Source organism: Ascaphus truei, chromosome 14, assembly GCF_040206685.1.
Source record: "Ascaphus truei isolate aAscTru1 chromosome 14, aAscTru1.hap1, whole genome shotgun sequence".
Classification (NCBI taxonomy): domain Eukaryota; kingdom Metazoa; phylum Chordata; class Amphibia; order Anura; family Ascaphidae; genus Ascaphus; species Ascaphus truei.
The window spans coordinates 2,597,885-2,625,310 of NC_134496.1; the positions used below are offsets into that span (position 1 = coordinate 2,597,885).

The 27,426-nt window shown below is 45.7% G+C and overlaps 1 protein-coding gene across 13 annotated transcripts in view; it reads right to left on the minus strand.

Annotated features, from left to right (window-relative positions):
- KIF1A (kinesin family member 1A) overlaps nucleotides 1-27,426 on the minus strand; it is a 376,457-nt gene that overhangs the window by 65,793 nt on the left and 283,238 nt on the right. For 9 of the 13 annotated variants that reach the window (XM_075569525.1, XM_075569526.1, XM_075569528.1 and 6 more), the window contains 5 exons: nucleotides 7,175-7,283; nucleotides 6,559-6,625; nucleotides 6,391-6,475; nucleotides 5,534-5,639; nucleotides 4,479-4,505 (listed from right to left, as the gene is read on the minus strand). In XM_075569525.1, the coding sequence (XP_075425640.1) occupies nucleotides 4,479-4,505; nucleotides 5,534-5,639; nucleotides 6,391-6,475; nucleotides 6,559-6,625; nucleotides 7,175-7,283 (394 nt within the window). The remainder of the gene's footprint in view (nucleotides 1-4,478; nucleotides 4,506-5,533; nucleotides 5,640-6,390; nucleotides 6,476-6,558; nucleotides 6,626-7,174; nucleotides 7,284-27,426) is intronic. The other 4 variants (XM_075569527.1, XM_075569530.1, XM_075569529.1 and 1 more) reach the window with 1 other exon arrangement.

The window sequence follows — 27,426 nt, forward strand, 5'->3', positions numbered from 1 at the left end:
ATGCCATCCCTACACACTGTACATAATGACAGGCTGTGATATAACACCTGGACAATGCCATCCCTACACACTGTACATAACAGGCTGTGATATAACACCTGGACAATTCCATCCATACACACTGTACATAACAGGCTGTGATATATTACCTGGACAATGCCATCCCTACACACTATTCATAATGACAGGCTGTGATATAACACCTGGACAATGCCATCCCTACACACTATAAATAATGACAGTCTGTGATATAACACCTGGACAATGCCATCCCTACACACTATAAATAATGACAGTCTGTGATATAACACCTGGACAATGCCATCCCTACACACTGTACATAATGACAGGCTGTGATATAACACCTGGACAATGCCATCCCTACACACTGTACATAACAGGCTGTGATATAACACCTGGACAATTCCATCCATACACACTGTACATAACAGGCTGTGATATAACACCTGGACAATGCCATCCCTACACACTATTCATAATGACAGGCTGTGATATAACACCTGGACAATGCCATCCCTACACACTATAAATAATGACAGTCTGTGATATAACACCTGGACAATGCCATCCCTACACACTGTACATAACAGGCTGTGATATAACGCCTGGACAATGCCATCCCTACACACTATACATAATGACAGGCTGTGATATAACACCTGGACAATGCAATCCCTACACATAATGACAGGCTGTGATATAACACCTGGACAATGCCATCCCTACACACTATTCAAAATGACAAGCTGTGATATAACACCTGGACAATGCCATCCCTACACACTGTACATAATGACAGACTGTGATATAACACCTGGATAATGCTATCCCTACACACTATAAATAATGACAGGCTGTGATATAACACTTGGACAATGCCATCCCTACACACAATGACAGGCTGTGATATAACACCTGGACAATGCCATCCCTACACATTGTACATAATGACAGGCTATGATATAACACCTGGACAATGCCATCCATACACACTGTACTTAACAGGCTGTGATATAACACCTGGACAATGCCATCCCTACACACTGTACATAATGACAGGCTATGATATAACACCTGGACAATGCCATCCATACACACTGTACTTAACAGGCTGTGATATAACACCTGGACAATGCCATCCCTACACACTATACATAATGACAGGCTGTGATATAACACCTGGTCAATGCCATCCCTACACACTGTACATAACAGGCTGTGATATAACACCTGGACAATGGCATCCCTACACACTGTACATAACAGGCTGTGATATAATACCTGGACAATGCCATCCCTACACACTGTACATAATGACAGGCTGTGATATAACACCTGGACAATGGCATCCCTACACACTGTACATAACAGTCTGAGATATAACACCTGGACAATGCCATCCCTACACACTATTCATAATGACAGACTGTGATATAACACCTGGACAATGCCATCCCTACACACTATTCATAATGACAGGCTGTGATATAACACCTGGACAATGCAATCCCTACACACTATTCATAATGACAGGCTGTGATATAACACCTGTACAATGCCATCCCTACACACTATAAATAATGACAGGCTGTGATATAACCCCTGGACAATGCCATCCCTACACACTGTACATAACAGGCTGTGATATAACACCTGGACAATGCCATCCCTACACACTATAAATAATGACAGGCTGTGATATAACCCCTGGACAATGCCATCCCTACACACTGTACATAATGACAGGCTGTGATATAACCCCTGGACAATGCCATCCCTACACACTATTCATAATGATAGACTGTGATATAACACCTGGACAATGCCATCCCTACACACTATACATAATGACAGACTGTGATATAACACCTGGACAATGCCATCCCTACACACTGTACATAATGACAGGCTGTGATATAACACATGGACAATGCCATCCCTACACACAATTCATAATGACAGACTGTGATATAACACCTGGACAATGCCATCCCTACACAGTATTCATAATGACAGGCTGTGATATAACACCTAGACAATGCCATCCTTACACACTATTCATAATGACAGACTGTGATATAACACCTGGACAATGCCATCCCTACACACTGTACATAATGACAGGCTATGATATAACACCTGGACAATGCCATCCTTACACACTATTCATAATGACAGACTGTGATATAACACCTGGACAATGCCATCCCTACACACAATGACAGGCTGTGATATAACACCTGGACAATGCCATCCCTACACACTATACATAATGACAGGCTGTGATATAACACCTGGACAATGCAATCCCTACACTGTACATAATGACAGGCTGTGATATAACACCTGGACAATGCCATCCCTACACACTATACATAATGACAGGCTGTGATATAACAGCTGGACAATGCCATCCCTACACACTGTACATAATGACAACCCCTGACATAACTCCAAGGTTCTGCATGTGGTACTGACTATGGCCCGGATACATCAAACTGCGGTAACCTAAAAATGCAGTATTATCGCAAACAAAAAGTATGCTATCTTTATAGTGTAATATATCAACATTGCCCGCGCCAAAATACACAAATTTTATTGGATCCTTAAAAAATATCAGATTTTATTTTAAAAAAAGATGACAAATATTCAATTTTTTTTTTTACTTTTAAGAGCTATTCATCAACTTCAGATATTTATCAGAACAGGATGAAAACCAGAAATACAGCAAATATTTTATCACCTACTCCAGGCTGGCGTTAGCCATGTCTTTCCTATGTATATAATGACCACAAAACATAGGCAAGATAAGCTAAACCAACCTGAAATAGATGATAACATAGTAATTCAAATACATTACAGTACATATTAATCCCTTAGTAGCCCACGGGTCAACTAGTCATTGGTTTCCACTGGCTAGCTGACCAGAAAGGCCTAAAAAGGAGTTAATATATGCATACAACTATACTATGTATCCGATAGGACACTCTACTTGAATAAGACTGCTAGAGCAGTCGAAACTTCGATTTAGCCGTTGGCCCAATACATTTTTTACTTGAGAAATCCGCAGTGCCCTGATTTGTTTTTCTTCTTTCACACTATATAATCACAGACCCAAAGACTAAATTTTTAAAGCTTCCAGCGACTGAGCTCCACATTAGAACCAACACTAACACCACCCTAACTCCTGTTACTAGTTTTAAATACCTGGGCATATGGCTTGACTCCCACTTAACATTCGGGATGCACATTGATACCCTGACAACCAAGACCTATGCCAAACTAGGGGTACTTTACAGGAACAAATCCTCCCTAAGTCTCCTGGTCAGAAAGGTATCGCACAGCAGATGCTAATGCCAATTATTGACTATGGAGACATAGTATATGGATCGGCAACTCAATCCCACCTTAGCAAACTTGACACCCTCTACAATTCAATTTGTCATTTTGTTCTCCAATGCAACTATAACACACATCACTGCGAAATGCTCAAAGAACGAGATTGGTCATCACTCGAGTCTAGGCGCAAAGTTCACCTTTCCTGTCTTGCCTTCAAATACTTTCTGGGCAAGCTACCCACCTATCTGAACAAGTTCCTCACCCCTACCACATGCAGCACTTATCATCTGAGATCTGACTCCAAAAGACTGTTCATGGTCCCAAGGCTCAACAAAGTATCCGGCCGCTCCTCCTTCTCTTACCGTGCACCCCAAAACTGGAACAACCTACCGGAGACTCTCACATCCACCACCAGTTTAAGTTCTTTCAAAACTAAGGCTGTGTCACATTTTATTCTGGTCTGTAACTGTTACATACGCCTATTATATACATCTTCTCTAACTGTGCATGCAATGTCTTGTATATAATGTATACTCTGTTCATTTATGTAACTGTATTTGTAACCATGTATTATTTGTCATATTAACTATGCCCAGGACATACTTGAAACGAGAGGTAACTCTCAATGTATTACTTCCTGGTAAAACATTTTTTATAAAATATAAATTATAAATAAATAACGCCAATACAATGCATTACTGTCAAACTCTATTTAGTAAGAGCCCCTGATATAACACCCTACAATTAGTTTCTCACGCACTATATGTATTGACAACTCCTGATATAACGTCAACTCCTTCTACCGATTTGGGGTTCTCTTTCTCTGTGCCACATGCATCAGCAAGGGAGGGTGATATCAATTATGCCTTCAGGGGAGGGAGCAGCATATCCCAAGGAAGAGTTCAAGGAGAAGGGCCAGACAGGGAAAGAGAGGTGTATGACACAGAAAGGTTTGAGTAGATGGTTTGGAAGTGGGCAATTTGGTGGGTAGAGGTACAATGGAATATCATGTGGAAAGGAGAGGGAGAGAGAACAGGAAACAGAAGAGACGGGAGCAAAGGAAAGAGGGATGGAGAGGGAGTTTAAATAGCTGGGCGAGGAATGATAAAATAAAATACCTAGGTGTGTCAGAATCAAGAAACTGCCTGAAACACAAATAATGAGACGTTAGTGCAGGCAACGGGACGAAAGGGGAATATTCAGGACCCCAATGTCTCCCAACACATTCACTCAGGGTTCGGCAGATTGGTCAGGGATATAATCTTAATATCTATACAGTATGTGTGTGTGTATCTATATTTCTACGTTCAGCTCTTGTGTAAAAGTGAATGAAGAGAGGGAGGTGTGAAAAGGCCAAATTCTGTGGAGGGAGGGTTAAGGCGAGTTAAAGTGGGTGAGTTGCTGTGTGTTGGGAAGGCAGTGACTGGAGGGATAAGGGTTTTGTAAGGGGCAGTTTGGAGGGAATGTTAGTGAAAGCAGGAATGGACATGTGAATGGGGCAGGGGGAATAGGTGTGTGGACATGTAGGAGGCTGGAAATGATCTGTGGGAAGGGCTGGAAAGGACAACTATTGTACAAGATGCTGGTAGTGACATGTGGATGGGGCTTAGAAGGCCATGTGAGTAGCGTTGGAAGGATATATGGAAGCAGTTGGAATGATTGCTTGAGTAGCTTGGGATGCCATGAAAGTGGGTCTGGAAATGACATGGGTGGGACTTTGAAGGACATGTGGGGAAAGCTGGAAAGGATAAGCAGGAGGGTCTGAAAACGGCACATATGAGGGGCTTTGAAGGATGTGGAAGGGATCTGGAGGACCTAGGTGGGAGGGCTGGCAGGATGAGGGAAGTGAGGGAAGTGAGGGAAACTGTTGCCCAAGTTTCTCTGATTCATGCTTAATGATGAGGTCAGAAGCAAAGGGGAAGGGGAGCACAGGAAGATAAGAGAAGCTCACCCATGAATCCCAATAATACAATAACTAACCTTAACACAACTTCTCAAAGCCCCTCCCAGACTCACCATCATGCGTGGTACCGTAGTAGACCTTTTTCAGGGTGTATTCGACCTCCCCAGTAATACCTAATTCACCTCCCCTGACTTCTGACTCTCTGGTGACTCCCTTATGCTCATTTGTCCCTAAAAGGCCCCTATCATCATGGTGCTCATCACCACTCACCGGTCACCTCCCTCAGGGGGGCGATACCCCGCAGACAGGATGTTCAGGGACAAGATGTTGGGGTCAATGAGAGACTCATCAGCCTCTGGGGTGTTCCGAATCCGACCTAAAGTCACAGAAATTCAAAGATCAAAAGCAATGGATGCTGCCAGTAGAGGCAGCAATGTAGATATCTGTGATATATTCAGACAACACGGGGCAGAATTATCAAGGCAATTATGGAGCAAAATTGGTGAACAGATGTTTTCATCTTGCAACTATTTGCTCCAATTTATTGTATCCGCTCCAGATATTTCTCTGTGTCCGCTGTCTTCTGTGGAGTGTCTACAGGAGGTAATAATCAGCATAAATGTTATAATGGAGCATATCTATTTCTTCTCCTACAAGTACCTTGTTCCAATTTCCTGTAGTGTTTGCACGTACAAATCTCTGCATCAGATGTAAGAAACTTCACAAACAGGCTCCTTACATACGATGCAGCAGAGAAAAGGTAGATTTTTAAAAAAATATGAAATTGGTATTGGTCCTGGAGAAAAGTTGGTTTGTTGTAGCGTGTGATACTTTTCAAGGGACAAAACATAGAGTTCTTCTTGAAATTATAGTGTACAGAGCTCATCTTTAAATCACACCTTTACTGGTCCCTGCCCTTTCTCTAGCACTTTGCCTTGGATGGGTCATATTATACTAACAGGGCCAAGCAACAATTCCAATAAACTTGTTCCCTTTGCCCCCATTTGTTTTGACACCGAGTACTTGCACGTGATCTGTGGACCCGGAGATAATCTACTGGTCGACAGCTTAACTACTGTAAGTACTTCTAGCATGGGGCATTGTATAATTAGGAAGGAGATACTGACCCACTACCAGCTCTCGCACTTCAAGCCACTTCATATCAGCCCCAGCTTCATGCACCAATGTCACTGCAATGCGTCTCTGGATACCCTGTGAGAAGAGGTAAATGGATCAGCGAGACTTGAAGTGGAAGATGCTGCAAGCGGAGGAAGGAGGTTGGAGTAATTGGGTACCTGGTGGAGAAGGAAGGTCCCATGACATGGCAAACCAACTCCGTGATCCACCGCCACAGGAATGTAGCTGTAAGAGAGAGTTGTATAATGTCCTTATTAGGCACAGATAACAAAACCATCATCAGAGAAGCCTAGAATGCTATATACAGTTCTATATTCATTATAGTAAGGAGTGGTTTGTGCTATCTACAGTACCTTCCTTAATTGTTTCCTAATCCAAATGGTTATTCCCATGTCGGGACAGGACTACGGTTGGCAACAGGAGCTTCCCGAAATATAGACTTGTATACGCTAGCTTTTCATTTTCTATTCATATTTTTTTTTTCTAAAATAAATACTGCTGTAAAATAATATTTGTGTGGCTTCACAGATATGGCAGTCTGGGAATTTATTAGGAAAAGCCTCATAACTGAGCCCAGTATCTTTACCTCATTTCTATAAAATCCCTAACCTAGCATGGAAGCAAAATGTAATGTATAATCTGTTGGACAGTTGTGTTGATGAAAAATCAGAGATGTTTAGATTGATACACAGAACCCATAGGGAGCAGCTGAGCGAGGCCACTGGATGAGTGACTACTGAGTGTCACACTCAGAATAAGGGCAGGGTGACTCACTCTCCATTTGCTTCCAGCTCACAGATTTGGAAGAACGCCATCAGGTCGTATTTGCAGTGGCACAGACCAGAGCTGGGGACACGCTGTCTGGTCAACTTTGTAGCAGGAACTGTGAGAAAAAGAAAACCGATCAGAGACAGGAGAGGCAGGAGAGAGAAGAGACAGGAGAGGCAGGAGAGAGAAGAGACAGGAGAGGTAGAAGAGAGAAGAGACAGGAGAGGCAGAAGAGAGAAGAGACAGGAGAGGCAGGAGAGAGAAGAGACAGGAGAGGCAGAAGAGAGAAGAGACAGGAGAGGCAGAAGAGAGAAGAGACAGGAGAGGTAGAAGAGAGAAGAGACAGGAGAGGCAGAAGAGAGAAGAGACAGGAGAGGCAGAAGAGAGAAGAGGCAGGAGAGGCAGAAGAGAGAAGAGGCAGGAGAGGTAGAAGAGAGAAGAGACAGGAGAGGCAGAAGATAGAGAATACCCAGAGGTAGGAAGAGAAGTAATAAATATACTGAAACAGACTGCGAGACAGAGCCCGCTCTAATGAGAAAGAGCCAGTCAGCTAGGAAGAGGGAAATGTCAGACATGGGACACACAGGAGGGCGATGACATGGTAAACATAGGAGGGCGATGACATGGTAAACATAGGAGGGCGATGACAAGGGACAGATAGGAGGGCGATGACATGGGACACATAGGAGGGCGATGACATGTGACACATAGGAGGGCGATGACATGGGACACATAGGAGGGCGATGACATGGGACACATAGGAGGAATCAGACATGGGAAACATAGGAGGGCGATGACGTGGGAAACATAGGAGGGCGATGACATGGGACACATAGGAGGGCGATGACATGGTAAACATAGGAGGGCGATGACATGGGACACATAGGAGGGCGATGACATGGGTCACATAGGAGGGCGATGACATGGGACACATAGGAGGGCGATGACATGTGACACATAGGAGAGCGATGACATGGGACACATAGGAGGGCGATGACATGGGACACAAAGGAGGGCGATGACATGGGACACATAGGAGGGCGATGACATGTGACACATAGGAGGGCGATGACATGTGACACATAGGAGAGCGATGACATGGGACACATAGGAGGGCGATGACATGTGACACATAGGAGAGCGATGACATGGGACACATAGGAGGGCGATGACATGGGACACAAAGGAGGGCGATGACATGGGACACATAGGAGGGCGATGACATGGGACACATAGGAGGGCGATGATATGTGACACGTAGGAGGAATCAGACATGGGAAACATAGGAGGGCGATGACATGGGACACATAGGAGGGCGATGACATGGGACACATAGGAGGGCGATGACATGGGAAACATAGGAGGGCGATGACATGGGACACATAGGAGGGCGATGACATGGGAAACATAGGAGGGCGATGACATGGGAAACATAGGAGGGCGATGACATGGGACACATAGGAGGGCGATGACATGGGACACATAGGAGGGCGATGACGTGGGACACATAGGAGGGATCAGACATGGGACACATAGGAGGGCGATGACATGGGACACATAGGAGGGCGATGACATGGGACACAGGAGGGCGATGACATGGGACACATAGGAGGGCGATGACATGTAACACATAGGAGGGCGATGACATGAGACACATAGGAGGGCGATGACATGTAACACATAGGAGGGCGATGACATGGGACACATGGGAGGGATCAGACATGGGACACATAGGAGGGCGATGACATGGGACACATAGGAGGGATCAGACATGGGACAGATAGGAGGGCGATGACATGGGACACATAGGAGGGCGATGACGTGTAACACATAGGAGGGCGATGACATGTAACACATAGGAGGGCGATGACATGTAACACATAGGAGGGCGATGACATGGGACACATAGGAGGGCGATGACATGGGACACATAGGAGGGCGATGACATGGGACACATAGGAGGGCGATGACATGTGACACATAGGAGGGTGATGACATGTAACACATAGGAGGGCGAGGACATGTAACACATAGGAGGGCGATGACATGGGACACATAGGAGGGCGATGACATGGGACACATAGGAGGGCGATGACATGGGACACATAGGAGGGCGATGACATGTGACACATAGGAGAGCGATGACATGGGACACATAGGAGGGCGATGACATGGGACACAAAGGAGGGCGATGACATGGGACACATAGGAGGGCGATGACATGGGACACATAGGAGGGAGATGACATGGGACACAAAGGAGGGCGATGACATGTGACACATAGGAGGGCGATGACATGTGACACGATGACACCGAGAGCAGATAAGGGAGAGACAGACAGAACGAGGAGATGTATGTGTGACGACAACAGACAGGTAATTGAGCAGATAAAAAGGAGAAACAGGCAGAGTGACATGGAGAAGTCACACACACAGACAGCCAGCATCCCATGCATGTCACAGCACTGCACACCAGGACACACATACACCCACGCAGGATAGTAAGATAGCCTCTGCACGCTGGATCTTTAAAATACACCTGTTAAACGTTGACTGTCAAGCTATGAGCCACTGAATAGTTGGGTTACCACAAGGTAATGCTGCCCTATGTGATCCTATGTGGTTTGTAAATGAAGGGGAATGAGGTGAAGGCGTCTGCGAGATAAAGAGTGACATGAACACCTTCACCCCAATAAGACACAGCTACAACGCAGGTTGGACGGGGCTACACTAGGGGTCCTCCAACTTACCGTTCTCATGAACCATTTCTATGTTAATAATGGTGTGGAGGACCACCATGCTTTGTCCCTTAATATCTTAATACACACAGAACAAATTAATGTACAGATGTAGCAGGCTGTGTCCCACTATCTCTGCCCCCTTTTAATGCGGCTAATACGTTTAGAATGGCTGCTATGTCCAGATTAATAGACCAAAATGTTAAAGGCCGCATGTCGCAAACCAAGCTTGAGCACAGATCTTCTGACAAAGATAGAAAGGGCCATAGGCTGCAGGTTAAAATTCATTGTAAGATGGTTGAAGGATCCCCAACCATATCATGTGAGATCACGTGGTGAGAATCACTGGGCTGAACCATTTTCTGCCGGGGATCCAAAATACCATTCCTCTGCAAAGTGTTCCCTGCCTGGTAGGCAGCAAAGGGGTTTATAAACGGTCTGCTAATTCTGTTTTACACAAAGGGTACAAATAGTGGCTGAACTTTCTATGCGTGGCACAGAGCCAGTGTGCAAAGTGTACAGCACGCAGAGGTCCCCTTGTGATGTGCACAGGAGATGTGAGAGCTGAAACTGTGATGTGCATCGTAACCAGAGGTCAGACTGTGACACTCACAGCACACAGGTGCCAAAGGGGCCTATTTATCAAAGTCTACCGGCTGCAAAACGAGGGCGAAAACGTCAGTTACGTTAATTTACAGAGACACAAATCAGTGAGATTTGAGGGTTCTGTGCCAAAAAATGAAGTTATTACATAACCTGTTATATGTTCATGTTGTGCTAATTTCTAAGTGAGTTTTCGTCTGTTTATTATTCCACTGACATCAGCCGTCACCATGGCAGTCTCTGTGCCTAAGGTTTTAACCTCCTGAGGGGGCAAATTTGATAGCAGCCAATATCTCCAGACTTCAACTACAGCAGGGGTCTCAAACTCAGTCTTCAAGGGCCACCAACAGGCCAGGTTTTATTGATATCCCTGCTTAAACACAGATGGCTCAATCAGTGGCTCAGTCTTCAATGGCTTTTATGGATATCCCTGCTTCAGCACAGGTTGCTCAGTCTTTGACTGACTGAGCAACCTGTGCTGAAGCAGGGATATCCATAAAAACTGGCCTGCTGGTGGCTCTTGAGGATTGCGTTTGAGACCCCTGAATTACAGAATAAAAATGGATGAGATTGCTAAAAACAGCAGCAAAATAACTTTGCAATGGTGAAAGGAAACAAGATGTTTCTATTTGTTACGGTGCATAGAGCGGATTGTTGATTTAACCCTTACAGTGACAGAAGTCTTGGACTTGCCGGCATATGATCGATTCTTTAGCGATCTCATGTTCCTGACCACCCTCTGGCAATAACAGAAGTGGAGTATCCAGGTTTTAGGAATATCCCTGCTGGAGCAGAAGTGACTCAAAATGATTGGACCACCTGTGCTAATATGAGGATATCCTTAAAACCTGGCCTGTTGGAGGTCCTTGAGAACTGGAGTTGGGAACTACAGATCTAGAGCAGAGGCTCCTAACTCCAGTCTTCAACAATCTCCAATAGGTTGGGTTTTAAGGATATCCCTGCTTCAGCACGGGAGGCTCAATAACTGGTTCAGTCATTTTGACAGAACCCTGATGACGTACCTGGTATGTTACTAGGGCCGATGGCGTGCCAGTGCCAGTGCTGTACCAGTTATGTTACTAGGGACGCTGGCGTGCCAGTGCCAGTGCTGTATCAGGTATGTTACTAGGGACGCTGGCGTCCTGTGCCTGTGGTGTATCAGGTATGTTACTAGGGCCGCTGGCGTGCCAGTGCCAGTGCTGTATCAGGTATGTTACTAGGGCCTCTGGCGTGCCAGTGCTGTACCAGGTATGTTACTAGGGACGCTGGCGTGCCTGTGCCAGTGCTGTATCAGGTATGTTACTAGGGCCACTGGCGTGCCAGTGCTGTATCAGGTATGTTACTAGGGCCGCTGGCGTGCCTGTGCCAGTGCTGTATCAGGTATGTTACTAGGGACGCTGGCGTGCCTGTGCCAGTGCTGTATCAGGTATGTTACTAGGGCCGCTGGCGTGCCAGTGCTGTATCAGGTATGTTACTAGGGCTGCTGGCGTGCCTGTGCCAGTGCTGTATCAGGTATGTTACTAGGGCCGCTGGCGTGCCAGTGCTGTATCAGGTACGTTACTAGAGCCGCTGGCGTGCCTGTGCCAGTGCTGTATCAGGTATGTTACTAGGGCCGCTGGCGTGCCAGTGCTGTATCAGGTATGTTACTAGGGCTGCTGGCGTGCCTGTGCCAGTGCTGTATCAGGTATGTTACTAGGGACGCTGGCGTGCGAGTGCCTGTGGTGTATCAGGTATGTTACTAGGGACGCTGGCGTGCGAGTGCCTGTGGTGTATCAGGTATGTTACTAGGGACGCTGGCGTGCCTGTGCCAGTGCTGTATCAGGTATGTTACTAGGGACGCTGGCGTGCGAGTGCCTGTGGTGTATCAGGTATGTTACTAGGGACGCTGGCGTGCGAGTGCCTGTGGTGTATCAGGTATGTTACTAGGGCCGCTGGCGTGCCTGTGCCAGTGCTGTATCAGGTATGTTACTAGGGACACTGGCGTGCCTGTGCCAGTGCTGTATCAGGTATGTTACTTGGGACGCTGGCGTGCCAGTGCTGTATCAGGTATGTTACTAGGGACACAGGCGTGCCAGTGCTGTATCAGGTATGTTACTAGGGACGCTGGCGTGCCTGTGCCAGTGCTGTATCAGGTATGTTACTAGGGCCGCTGGCGTGCCTGTGCCAGTGCTGTATCAGGTATGTTACTAGGGCCACTGGCGTGCCTGTGCCAGTGCTGTATCAGGTATGTTACTAGAGCCACTGGCGTGCCTGTGCCAGTGCTGTATCAGGTATGTTACTAGGGACGCTGGCGTGCCTGTGCCTGTGCTGTATCAGGTATGTTACTAGGGCCACTGGCGTGCCTGTGCCAGTGCTGTATCAGGTATGTTACTAGGGACGCTGGCGTGCCTGTGCCAGTGCTGTATCAGGTATGTTACTAGGGCCGCTGGCGTGCCTGTGCCTGTGCTGTATCAGGTATGTTACTAGGGCCGCTGGCGTGCCTGTGCCAGTGCTGTATCAGGTATGTTACTAGGGCCACTGGCGTGCCTGTGCCAGTGCTGTATCAGGTATGTTACTAGGGCCGCTGGCGTGCCTGTGCCAGTGCTGTATCAGGTATGTTACGAGGGCCGCTGGCGTGCCTGTGCCAGTGCTGTATCAGGTATGTTACTAGGGCCGCTGGCGTGCCAGTGCTGTATCAGGTATGTTACTAGAGCTGCTGGCGTGCCTGTGCCAGTGCTGTATAAGGTATGTTACTAGGGCCGCTGGCGTGCCTGTGCCTGTGCTGTATCAGGTATGTTACTAGGGCCACTGGCGTGCCTGTGCCAGTGCTGTATCAGGTATGTTACTAGGGACGCTGGCGTGCCTGTGCCAGTGCTGTATCAGGTATGTTACTAGGGCCGCTGGCGTGCCAGTGCCAGTGCTGTATCAGGTATGTTACTAGAGCCGCTGGCGTGCCAGTGCTGTATCAGGTACGTTACTAGGGCCGCTGGCGTGCCTGTGCCTGTGCTGTATCAGGTATGTTACTAGGGCCGCTGGCGTGCCTGTGCCAGTGCTGTATCAGGTATGTTACTAGGGCCGCTGGCGTGCCTGTGCCAGTGCTGTATCAGGTATGTTACTAGGGACGCTGGCGTGCCTGTGCCAGTGCTGTATCAGGTATGTTACTAGGGACGCTGGCGTGCCTGTGCCAGTGCTGTATCAGGTATGTTACTAGGGACGCTGGCATGCCTGTGCCAGTGCTGTATCAGGTATGGTACTAAGGACGCTGCCGTGCCTGTGTTGTATCAGGTATGTTACTAGGGCCGCTGGCGTGCCTGTGCCAGTGCTGTATCAGGTATGGTACTAAGGACGCTGCCGTGCCTGTGTTGTATCAGGTATGTTACTAGGGACGCTGGCGTGCCAGTGCCAGTGCTGTATCAGGTATGTTACTAGGGACGCTGGCGTGCCTGTGCCAGTGCTGTATCAGGTATGTTACGAGGGCCGCTGGCGTGCCTGTGCCAGTGCTGTATCAGGTATGTTACTAGGGCCGCTGGCGTGCCTGTGCCAGTGCTGTATCAGGTATGTTACTAGGGCCGCTGGAGTGCCTGTGCCAGTGCTGTATCAGGTATGTTACTAGGGCCGCTGGCGTGCCTGTGCCAGTGCTGTATCAGGTATGTTACTAGGGACGCTGGCGTGCCTGTGTCAGTGCTGTATCAGGTATGTTACTAGGGACGCTGGCGTGCCTGTGTCAGTGCTGTATCAGGTATGTTACTAGGGCCGCTGGCGTGCCTGTGCCAGTGCTGTATCATGTATGTTACTAGGGCCGCTGGCGTGCCTGTGCCAGTGCTGTATCAGGTATGTTACTAGGGACGCTGGCGTGCCAGTGCCAGTGCTGTATCAGGTATGTTACTAGGGCCGCTGGCGTGCCTGTGCCAGTGCTGTATCAGGTATGTTACTAGGGCCGCTGGCGTGCCAGTGCCAGTGCTGTATCAGGTATGTTACTAGGGCCGCTGGCGTGCCTGTGCCAGTGCTGTATCAGGTATGTTACTAGGGCCGCTGGCGTGCCAGTGCCAGTGCTGTATCAGGTATGTTACTAGGGCCGCTGGCGTGCCTGTGCCAGTGCTGTATCAGGTATGTTAATAGGGCCGCTGGTGTGCCAGTGCCAGTGCTGTATCAGGTATGTTACTAGGGACGCTGGCGTGCCAGTGCCAGTGCTGTATCAGGTATGTTACTAGGGCCGCTGGCATGCCAGTGCTGTATCAGGTATGTTACTAGGGACGCTGGCGTGCCAGTGCCAGTGCTGTATCAGGTATGTTACTAGGGCCGCTGGCGTGCCAGTGCCAGTGCTGTATCAGGTATGTTACTAGGGCCGCTGGCGTGCCTGTGTCTGTGCTGTATCAGGTATGTTACTAGGGCCGCTGTCGTGCCAGTGCTGTATCAGGTATGTTACTAGGGCCGCTGGCGTGCCAGTGCCTGTGGTGTATCAGGTATGTTACTAGGGACGCTGACGTGCCAGTGCCTGTGCTGTATCAGGTATGTTACTAGGGCCGCTGGCGTGCCTGTGCCAGTGCTGTATCAGGTATGTTACTAGGGCCGCTGGCGTGCCTGTGCCAGTGCTGTATCAGGTATGTTACTAGGGACGCTGGCGTGCCTGTGCCAGTGCTGAATTAGGTGTGTTACAAGGGCCGCTGGTGTGCCAGTGCCAGTGCTGTATCAGGTACAGTATGTCACTAGGGCACAGTGAGGTTAACGGAAACGTATTGATGCTAAAAACTATAGCGATGAAATCTGGTGCGGGTCATTTGCAGTTGTTCTGACTCCGTTTTGCAGCCGGGATGTTGAAGTGCACTCAGAGGTCAGAGGTCAAAGTGTGAGAAGAGCCCAAAGGTCATAGGTCATTATGTACAGCCACATGCACAATGTACAGAATATGGGACAGGGATCACAGGTGCACTGCACACATGTCAAAGTGTAAAGCAGAAGGGAGAGGTCACCAAAGGTTTTCTCTCACGCACCATGTCTCTGAGCCCTTGTTACTGCCCCAGTCATCCTCAGCAGGGGAGGCTCAGGCTGTGTTCCAGTTACAGTATTTAGCACAGAGCGGCCTACGTGAGCGCCCTCTGCAGACAGCACAGGGACCAGCGAGCTCAGCATGTGAAACGTGGGGAGCAGGGTTGGGGGGAGGAATGGGGTACAGAAGCCTAGGAAGAGTGACGGGAGGGGACTCAGTGAGAGACACATCCGAACAGGGTTGTGATTGGGGAAAGTAATGGGGAGTGGTGTAGGCAGAGGCATAAAAATAACACCAACAATATGTCGGTTACAACACAAAACATCGGACATGAAACCCTTTAACCGCTGCTAGACCCTCTGTTCTGAGAACTCCCAAACCTCTGTTTTGCCTCATTGCACTGATCTATAATGCCAATGACACTTTTTCCCAGTTGCAGTATATTGTCCACACCCATGTCAGTGAAAGGGTTAATCGCCGGGATTCACTAAGCTCCGATGAAGGGTATCTGAACTCGATCCAGGGAGGCGTGGCTCAGTGTGTAAGGTCACGGGCTCTGTAAACAATGTATTGTATGTCTTTATTTATATAGCGCCATAAATGTACATAGCGCTTCACAGTAGTAATACATATCTGTAACAGGGGACTTATCCCTGTTCACAAATGTGCCTCTAATCCAGCAGTCTGGTGGTTAACTGCTGGTAGGCAATTAACTAACACCACCTGGCTGATTACAGGTGTTAGAAAAAGCCTGCCTCTGAGACAGGAAGGGAGATTCCTTAGTCCACAACTGGACTGAACCAAGGACGGACAGATGTCTTGAGCGGCAAGCTGACAACAAGACAAAGGGGATAAGATTCTAACCTGGAGCCCGGAGATTGCCTTAGCACACACGGGTGCGGATCCAAGAGAGCAGAGAAGCTTCCCCTACAGCAGCCCAGCTAACAGATAAGACTTTTCGTATAAGACTATTATCTATGTCTATGTATATTGATAAATGTCTCTATGATTTGGGCTGGGGAATCGCTGGGCTAACCACGCAGTTAGAGAGAACTGGATCACAAGTGTATATATACTCCAGAGTGGAGTGGATTTTGTTTGCTGATTTACATGTTTGCTGTGTTTAAAGCAACAGGCGCAATAAAGCCTTATTTTAATTTCACCTTAAAACAGTCTCCATTGCGTACCTCTGAACACGTCTCTTACAATATCATATAAATAACAGATAATATAAATAACAGGTCATGGGAATAAGTGCTTCAGACATAAAAGTAACATTAGAAAGAGGAGTCCCTGCTCCGAGGAGCTTACAATCTAATTGGTAGGGAGAACGTACAGAGACAGTAGGAGGGAGTTCTGGTAAGTGCGTCTGCAGGGGGCCAAGCTTAATGTATCATGTGTCCAGTATTATCCAGTGCTATTCATATGCTTCTTTAAGCAGATGTGTCTTAAGGTGGGTCTTAAAGGTGGATAGAGAGGGTGCTAGTCGGGTATTGAGGGGAAGGGCATTCCAGAGGTGCGGGGCAGAAAGTGAGAAAGGTTTAAGGCGGGAGAGGGCTTTAGATACAAAAGGGGTAGAAAGAAGACATCCTTGAGAAGAACGCAAGAGTCGGGATGGTGCGTAGCGAGAAATTAGGGCTGAGATGTAAGGAGGGGCAGAAGAGTGTAAAGCTTTAAAAGTGAAGAGGAGAATTGAGTGTGAGATACGGGATTTGATTGGAAGCCAGGAGAGGGATATCAGGAGGGGAGATGCAGAGACAGATTTAGGAAAGAGTAGAGTGATTCTGGCAGCAGCGTTTAGGATCGATTGTAGGGGAGACAGGTGAGAGGCAGGATGGCCGGACAGCAGGAGGTTGCAATAATCGAGACGTGAGAGAATGAGGGCATGAGTAAGAGTTTTAGCAGTCGAGTACACGAAGAAAGGGCGTATCTTTGTGATATTGCGGAGGAAAAAGCGACAAGTTTTAGAAACGTTTTGAATATGTTGGGAAAGATTGGAAGATTGGAAGATTGGCACTCGCCAAGATTCATACACAGCACTAAATTTGTTTCTCCCACTTCATAGAGCAACACCTTTACCACTAGACAATTTCTACATGTGTATGTGTGTGTAAATATGTGTAAATATATATATATATATATATATATACAGTAGAGGCAACTCTTATTCTAACAAAAACCAGTGGCAATTCCCCAAAATACCCAGGTTACACCCAGGTACATTCTGAATACAAGCCTTAAACTTTCCTTAAACTAGCCCCAGCATTTCTGCATTGATTAATGGCCTATTAGATTAACAGCGGGGGTCCCTGGCAGTCCCATTCAAACTGAATGGGACTGCCAGGGATCCCTGCTGTGTTAATCCTATGGGTCGTTAGTCAATGCAGAAATGCCTTAAACGTGCCACAAACTAGCCCAGCACATACCCAGCACATACCCAGAATGTAACCCGGCTAGTTTACAGCAAATGTTAGAATAAACGTTGCCTCTACTGTATATATATATATATATAGAATCCAATGCACAGCTGGCACACCATATGCAAGTAAATAAGTTTTGGTGCTTATCCCATAAAACAATAGCAGACCATACGATACCGGTTGCAACACGACATCAAGGGACAGCAAACAGGTAAGTAAATCATGAATTTTCTATATTTGATAGAAGACACAAAAAACGACGTTTCGGTCCCCCAGTGGGGGATATATATATATATATATATATATATATATATATATATATATATATATACGTTCACCAATAGTTTTACATTAAACCAGCTTTCGTCCCACCCATCAGATCACTGGGAAACCGAATAGTGAGTTCTTGCGACTTCGTCCTAAGTGCTCTACTATATATCTCTATATCTCTCAAATTAATATATATATATATATATATATATATATAGTGTTCAACAAACCTATACATTTGCTAGCCCCGGCCGAGTGGATTTAACATCGTGGCGAGCTCCTATTGGCCCAAGCAGCACACAAGTGGTACTAGGTGGCGAGTAGATTTTTTTGTTCGGCGAGTAGATTTTTTGGTGATTTGTCGACCACTGTATATATATATATTGTGACAGAAACCAGGGTATGGTAATACATTCCATATATAGGTCTCCCAGGATACTGAACAGTTTCTATCCTGTTTAGGCTGAAAAGTGCAGCCTCAGAATGCATGCACTCCATCCCACAGTTTGGCAAGTGCTGGAACTGAGGGATGAGGGATCCAGACCAGAGTTTGTCTGCTGCCTGATCTCTGTCACCTGTCCTGCTAGTTAGAAATCAGGTATTTAAGGCTGATTTCCTGGTTCCTCTCCCCTCTCCCCAAGAGCCTGGAGGCAGGAAGGCTGCTGGAAGCAGAGAGGGGAAAAGCCTCTCCCCAAACAGGTTAAATCACCCTGCTCTTTTTTGCTTAAAACTGCAACGTTCCTTATTTTGTTGTTGGAAGTGGAAAAGCCACTTCAACCCTGAGTCAGGGAAAACCTAAGTTAAGTTATTGCTCAGGTGAGCAGGTTTTTGTTTTGCTTGTGTTTCTGTTGTATGCACTGTGGCAGTCTCAGTGCCTGGGACTGAATAAACCAGGCAGTAGCCTGTTTAAAGGAACAGCACGTTATGCCTCGTCATTTAACCTACCCTAAAAGATCGTGTTCTAACAGTCCCGGACAGACGGCGGAGCCCCAGGAGTAAGCCGTTTGTCACATATGGTGGAGAATGCGGGCAGAAAACTAAAAGGTCTGCGGATAAAAGAACTTTAAAAAAAAAAGAGAGGTTTTTTTTTTCTCCCCTCTTTTTCTTCCCCCCGAACAAGATGGATGACGTGGTGAGTGCGTTGGTACGCAATGTAGCTGCCCAGAAAGAGACGAATGAAACCCAGCAACAGGCGACTGCAAACCAGCAACAGACGAATGCAGCCCTGCAAAGCGCGAATGCAAACCAGCAACAGACAAATGCAGCCCTGCAAGAGGCGAATGCGACCCAGCAACAGCTGCTAATAGCCCAGCAAGAGCTTAATGCAAACCAGCAACAGACGAATGCCGCCCTGCAAAACGCGAATGCAACCCAGCAAGAGACAAACCGCCTGCTGAGAGAGGAGCAACAACGGTTCGCCCAGGGCTTACAGCAGGAACTCGAGGTCCTGAGAGGGACTATAATTAAGACTCCACTGGCAGAGGCAGGCCCAGTCCCGAAAATGACATGGGCAAGTCACTACCTTCAGAAGATGGGGCTCTCGGATTATGTTGAAACCTATCTTCTCACTTTTGAACGCACGACACAGAGAGAGGGTTGGCCAGAAGCTGAGTGGGCCAGTCTAATCGCACCCTTCTTAAGTACAATAACAACGAAAAATAGAGACAGTCTGGTCACGAAACATCCGACGACTGCTACATTCTATTTATTACTCAAGATACATAAAAGCTTAACTAATCCACCAGGAAGGCCAATAGTGGCCGGTATCGGTAGCTTACGTGAACCTATTAGTAAATTCCCGGACCCCTTTTTACGTCCAGCGGTTGAAGCATTGCCATCGTATCTCCGTGACACCATGGATGTCCTATCCAGACTCGATGGTGCCACGGTGGATGCAAATACAATCATTGCCACATGGGACGTGGAAGCTCTGTACACGTCTATAAGCCACAAGGACGGTTTATCTGCTGCTGAGTTCTTCCTTAGAATGTCACAATTCAGCCATAATCTCATTGATCTACTCCTACAACTTTTGTCCTTTATCTTACACCATAACTTTTTTATTTTTAAGAATCGTTTTTATCTGCAGACAAGAGGGACAGCTATGGGGGCCACTTGTGCCCCCTCGTATGCAAATTTATTTTTGGGCTGGTGGGAGAGGGAAGTGGTGTTTTGTGAGGATAATATCCATTTGACCTCGCATGTTCTGTTGTGGTTGAGATACATCGATGACATTCTTATCCTCTGGCAGGGCACTGCCGCTGAGTTTAGGAGTATCATCGATGTGCTCAACCACAATGAACACAATATTCGACTTACCTACAGATGTAGCCCCACATCGATTGATTTTTTGGATCTTCAGATCTCTATTGATGCCAGTGGCAATGTGGGGACTGATATCTTCAGGAAGTCGACTTCTACTAATTCTATTTTACACGCTTCCAGCTTCCACCAGCAGCATCAAATTAAGTGCTTTCCTCGTAGTGAATTTATTAGGTTAAAACGCAATTGTTCTACAGAGGAATGTTTTGTACGTAGGGCAGCTGAGATGAAAAAGAGGTTCATATCTAGAGGATATAGTAGAAAAAATATCCATGAAGGGTACCAACACAGTGTAATAAATGAAGGTACAACATTGTTACATCCAAAAAAGAAAACGACAGATTCCAAAATTCGCTTTATTGGAATGACAGATGGGGAGAACTTAAATCCATTCTCCAAAAACACTGGCCTGTTTTATGTACCAATGGGGAACTTAGGGATACACTAGGTGACAGGGTTAATTTAACAAGTCACCGTTCACCTAACTTACGAGACCGTCTGGTACATAGCCATTACACTCCCCATACCAGTGAGACTTTCCTTACCATTAGGAAAAAAGGCTTCTCGAAATGCAGTAATTGTTCGGCCTGTAAATTTATGACACAGACTGACAGGTTTTCCAATAGTGACAACACTAAAACCTACAATATTGGCTATACTTTAAATTGTAAATCTAAAGGAGTCATTTACTGCCTCACCTGTCCCTGTAAACTTAAATATATAGGTATGACGACCCGCGAACTTCGGTTCAGAATTTTAGAACACTCTAGGAATATTAGATCAGCCCAGCGGGATTTGGATGCCTTTAAAAAAATTACTTCAGTAGCAAGGCATTTTTTACAGTGCCATGCTGCTGATAGTACATTTATTTCAGCTTTTGCTCTTGATAGGGTGTCACTGGGTATTAGAGGTGGGGACTTGGAAAAAGCCTTTCTTAAAAAAGAATGTCGTTGGATTGTTCTACTTAATACTATGCAACCCAGGGGAATAAATTACTCTCTGGGCTTTGCCATGTTTTTATAACTTTACTTAGTGATTTGTACCATATAGCTTAGTGTAACTGTGAGACTTAGCAACTTATACATTTGTTGCTATTACAAGTACATCCCACGGTATTCTCTCTGCCCCTGCCTTTATACTATACTTTCCTTCTTTCTGTTTTACTATTTATTCTCTTAACAATTGGCTATTTTTTCGATGCTCAATATGTTATTCTGTTTTTATCTGCTACTCTTTTATACATGCCTTATATTTTGTTAGGCAGAACCCTCTATGTGTAGTCTAACATCTTTGTGCTTTTATCTTTGAATTTCATGATACAGATCAGAATTTAATGAATCCTGGGTGACGATAGTGAGGGTTTGGCCCAGGATTAACGGGGTTACTCCCCAAGGGCCCCCCTCTAACCTCGCCAGGGAGACAAGGGGTTAACTGGGCTGAGGTCCAGAAATGTGATTTAACCCTTGTTATAACATGAAAATGCGTATTCCCCTGTGTAAAATGTATTGTTGCTGGGTCAGTGTCTGCATAACCCACCCACTGGATCATAAGGGGTTAATAAGCTACAGTTTAAGGAAATTCCACTGTATTGTGCCTTTTCAGGAAACCTGGACTTCAAAGGGCTTAATTGAAGTTGAATGTGAAAAGCAGAAGGGTTTTTTAGTGTACAGTATGTTAATACCTGTTTGCAGCCAGCCCCTGAGTCTGGGGGTGCAGCCTCCGGGGAAACCCCCCAAGTACCCACAGATGAAACATATAACTTTGTCATAAGGGGGACATATAATTTTGATATTTGTGCCTCTCTGGGGCAGTCTTACAATGTACAGGCCAAATGCTAATAATCTCTGCCTGCCTTTGTAATGCATACCAGGACCAAATGGTTTGACTCATGAGTCTATTCACGTTTGATATGCGAGCTTCCTCACTGGAAGTGTATATCAACAGAGAAGTCTGGGCTAGGTGTGACAGCTAGTGATCAAAAGGTAATGACCTAATTGCTATGCGAGACCCAGGAATGGAAGTGCTTGTTCTTCACACCTTCCAGCAAAATATCCAAAGCAGGAAATCAAAATGAGTAACCTTATTAAATATAAGAATACTATGAGATGTCCTTGGCTGAACCCGCTAAGAGCTACATATTTGTATTCGTGGGATTTAGCATATCTTTTTGAATCTAAACACTGCATATGTAACTGCTGCTAAATGCCAGATATTAATATCTCTATTAATTTTCATATTACACTGTAATGTTTGGTCTCTCTGCGAGCGTCAGGTGTGACGGAATGTATTACTATGTCTCCTCTGCTTGTATGTATTACGGAGCGGGAGTTAGGCAATGATTTGCAGTAAATATGAAATTTTGGTTGAGTTCTGAGAAACTGAAACCCCCTGTTATGATAATGAGCAGGAAAGACTAGGATTCACATTGCCTGGTCATCAAAGGCTAAATTGCTAATTGCTTATGCTTGGCCCAACTGACCAAAAGGAACTAACCAGTTAAGTGTAACTTTTCACACTGGACACTGGAAGTCCAAACTGAGCTTCAAAAGCTTCAAAGGGACTTTTGCTAGCCGTCGCGGCACCTAGGGTTAAAGAGATGAGTTTGACATAGTATATAAGTCAAAGCCACCCTTTACCCATTGTTCTTCATGCAAATGTTCTTCATGCAAATGTTCTTCATGTTCTTCATGCAAATGATCTTCATGTCTGCATGTCATCAGGCCTGTGTCTTTATGCAAGGTCTTGGGATGATGCAGGTATTGCTGTATAACTTTGCCTGTCTTGCTGTGATGTCAACTGAAATATATGGGAGAAGTGGCCCAGTCTGTATCCTGATGGCCTTCTGTCCTAATCTTTAAGTAAGTGTCTATATTTTGCCTGTTATTTGTATAATCTGTTGTGTTCACCTTTATCAAGGAATAAATTATATTTTATCATATCTAAGTGTTGTCCCAGTTCAAACCCAGGTATATATATATTTATATATAGTTTTGGTGTAAATTACAGCCTGTCACAAGCTACCGTGACACCTGCTTCTATCTGTTTTCAATGTTTGGATGACTTCACTAAGACTCCTGCACTCAGACGCTTCAGTCTGCAGCATATGCCCATGTGCAGCTGAGTTGCTATGTGATCAGCTGGGATTGCAGTATTCAAGGATGCCACAGCTCTGAATGCCTTACCTTACAGCACCTGTGCAGACGCCGCCGCCCCCCAGTGACATCATCGTTACTGACCACCAACAGGAAAGGGCGTCGCTGATACTCATTGAACACAGTATATAGCTCAGCAAGCCTCCACTACTCTTTTACCACTCCGGGAAGAAGGCCCCCTTGGCTGAAACGCGTTGAGTGTCCACTCTAGGCAGCTATTCATTGCTTTTGTGCAACAACCACAGGCATTGTATGCATCTTTTTTTGATTTTGATATTTTGTATTGCTGTTCAGGGTTTGAGTCTTTGTTTCATTTTGTCTCCCCTGTGCCTCCCCCTTGGTTTAAGTTATTATTTTTCTTATGTACATCATTTTTGTATATAGATTTATTTATGCCATACCTTTTTTTATGCCCTTAGCTTAGTTATCTACTTTTTTAGCTTAGGTCTTTACCAGGTTTTTTTTTAAATATTCAGCTTTCTTTGTGTCGCTTTATATAGTTATCAGGTTCATTGTGCAGACACATTTTTTGCTTTTGATTTATTTTTCAGCATTATTGATTTGTGTAAATTTTAGTCAGTCACAGTCTTTTTGTATTTTTTGCTGCCATTAGTGTGTATATGTTTTTAAATGTTAGTGTTCTTTTTGCTCGCTATAAAAATCTATTCAATTTCTATTTTGACTTTAGTTTCCTGGTCTTTTGATATTATGTTATCAGTTATTTTGTGGTATATTTAGCGTGCTGCTTTCGGGGATTGTCTTAGTCTTTTGTGTGTTCAATATTATTGTTATCCCCTAGCACCTACAGTTTCCCATTTACTCTAGGCTTACTTGGCTTATTTTTTATTCCAAGATAGTCAATATTACTTATTCGGTCTGGTTTTTCCACATATATATGTAGCGTGAGCAACATTCTTTTTGTGTGTTTGTCTTATATTTGCTTTCCTTAGCTTACAGTTTGTTAGCTCCACTTTTTACTAATTTGACTTAATTCTTAGACCTGGTTACTCTTGTCAATCTAGAAAATGGATGCGAGCAATAACGACCAGAGGCGCTTAGCTAGTGCTAATGAAATTTTTTCAATTACAGATGAGGATATATTGCCAGAGGTGTTAGTTTCCACCAGTAAAGATAAATATAGTGTTCATACCCTTAGATTACTTACCCCCCAAAAAATAAGGGTCTGGTGGAATAAGACCGCCTTGGAAAGGTGTGTCCTAAATAAACTTATACCAAGGGGTCTAAGGTTACAGACATTCCCAGCATTCCAAATCAACGATATTAAATTAAAGGAAGAATGGGAGGAAACTCTCAGTATTTGTTCCTTTCAATTAATGCATATCCTAATTGCACATGATGAGAGTGTTCTAAATGATATTGCAGTACAAACAGAGCAGATACTTAAGGACATGGAGGTAGATGCAACTGAACTTTTTACGAAAATTGAGCTGGAATTGGCGAAGTTTGAGGAGGAAATCACTATAATTAAAAAAACAAAATTTTTACGTGACTCTGCAGACTATAAGGCAAATAATGTTTATCGCTGGTAGAGGGGCACAAAACATGCTAGAAAAAATGTATCCAGGACTGATGTCTCCCCAGGATTCACGTCATCTGAAGCTGAGTCCTCCGACGTGGATGTGCAACAACTTGCTGGCACTACAGAGAAAGCACCTTTTTTAGGCAGATGTGGCCCAAACCACACCCAAAAAGGAGGACGAGGAGGGGAGGCAAGAAGACTTCGCGACCGGCAACGCTACGGTTACAGAGGGAAGAACAAATGATGGATGCACCAGTCTCGGAAGAACTGACTGTGGTGAACCTTTCAGATATTATTCTGGCTGTAGACCAAACCAATGTCTTGAAAAAGAGGTTATCATTTGCTCCAACGTTCACCTTGGGTAAATTTGAATGGGTCAGGGACCTACACCTGTTTTGCTGCAAGCTGCTGCTTAAGAAGTTCTTTTCTAAATCTAAAGAAAATGTCACACAACCAGTTGATATTGAGGGTTGGAGTGACATGGAACGCCAACTTATCTGTGATATGGCCACAGAATTTACAATGGATCCGGAATCTGTACAGAGTGAAACTAAGGTCCTCTCACACTTTCGACCAAAATCATCATTTTGCCCACCCTTTCAAACCTGTCCGCAAATAGAGGTCTTCGTTTCCCTTGTGACCAATGATATTCTCAAATTATCTGAACGACCAGGGGCGAAGAACCTTACTTTCCAAGAATGGCTTGCCGTTAAGGAACTTGGAAAAATGACATCAGTTGAATTCAAGCCAGCGGACAAGGGAGGCAACGTTGTGGTATGGCCTAAATCACAGTATGAACACAAAGCCTTCAAACAGTTAAGGGACCGAACTTGCTATAAGGAATTGGCTGCTGATCCAACAGACAAGTTCAAAATTGAACATGACACAATTCTCAGTGAAGCATGTGCCTTGGGTACAATAACAACGAAAAATAGAGACAGTCTGGTCACGAAACATCCGACAACTGCTACATTCTTTTTATTACCCAAGATACATAAAAGCTTAACTAATCCACCAGGAAGGCCAATAGTGTCCGGTATCGGTAGCTTATGTGAACCTATTAGTAAATTCCTGGACCCATTTTTACGTCCAGCGGTTGAAGCATTGCCATCGTATCTCCGTGACACCATGGATGTCCTATCCAGACTCGATGGTGTCACGGTGGATGCAAATACAATCATTGCCACATGGGACGTGGAAGCTCTGTACACGTCTATAAGCCACAAGGACGGGTTATCTGCTGCTGAGTTCTTCCTTAGAATGTCACAATTCAGCCATAATCTCATTGATCTACTCTTACAACTTTTGTCCTTTATCTTACACCAGGTATGTCAAACATGCGGCCCGCGGGCGGATATTTTTGCGGCCCGCTCACCGCGGGAGAAGTGAGCGCGGGTGTGGGGGAAGCGAGTAGCACGGGCAGAAGTAAAATCTGTCCTTCAGGGGCTGGAGGCGTATGGTGGCCGAGTGCAGTCAATCTGCACTCGTGCCGTGTGTGGGAGGACACGGGGGCGGAGTCAAAACCCCGGCGGAGAGACTGCATTCTCCTTGAAGCCTGGTAAGTGAGAGCGTGTGTGGGAGGACACGGGGGCGGAGTCAAAATCCCGGCGGAGAGACTGCATTCTCCTTGAAGCCTGGTAAGTGAGAGCGTGTGTGGGAGGACACGAGGGCGGAGTCAAAACCCCGGAGTCTCTCCTTGAAAAGTGTGTGTGTGTGTGTGTGTGTGTGTGTGTGTGTGTGTGTGTGTGTGTGTGTGTGAAAATGAATCTTGTCTCAATCACTGGCTTTAAGAATAAACTAGGTAGCTACTGTATGCATTCACATGTCACTTTTAGATAGAATGAGTTCCTTTCCATGCCCCTATTAATCGCTGTGTCCAATGGCCAGGTTCTCAGCCTTTTAGCTTTAAGGAAGGCACCTATGAGAATTTAAATCAGACACATACAAGGTAACAACGGACAGAGAAAGCTTCATTGGAATTCAACGAGGCAGCAGAGGGGGGATGGTGCTTCATTGCAAACATAACGAGGACGCTGGGAGCCATGTATCAGCTTTGATTCTCTGCATCCAGCATGCATGGAGCTCAGCCTTAGATCCCTGTTTGCACCTGTAACTGCTATCATGTATGTTAGCATCCCTCTCAAGACACGTGAAATAAATACCTTGCATGAAAAGGTATCATTATAAAACGGGCTCTAAATTAACCAAGGGGGGGGAGGTGCCTGGGGGAGGGTGGGTAGGGCCTGGG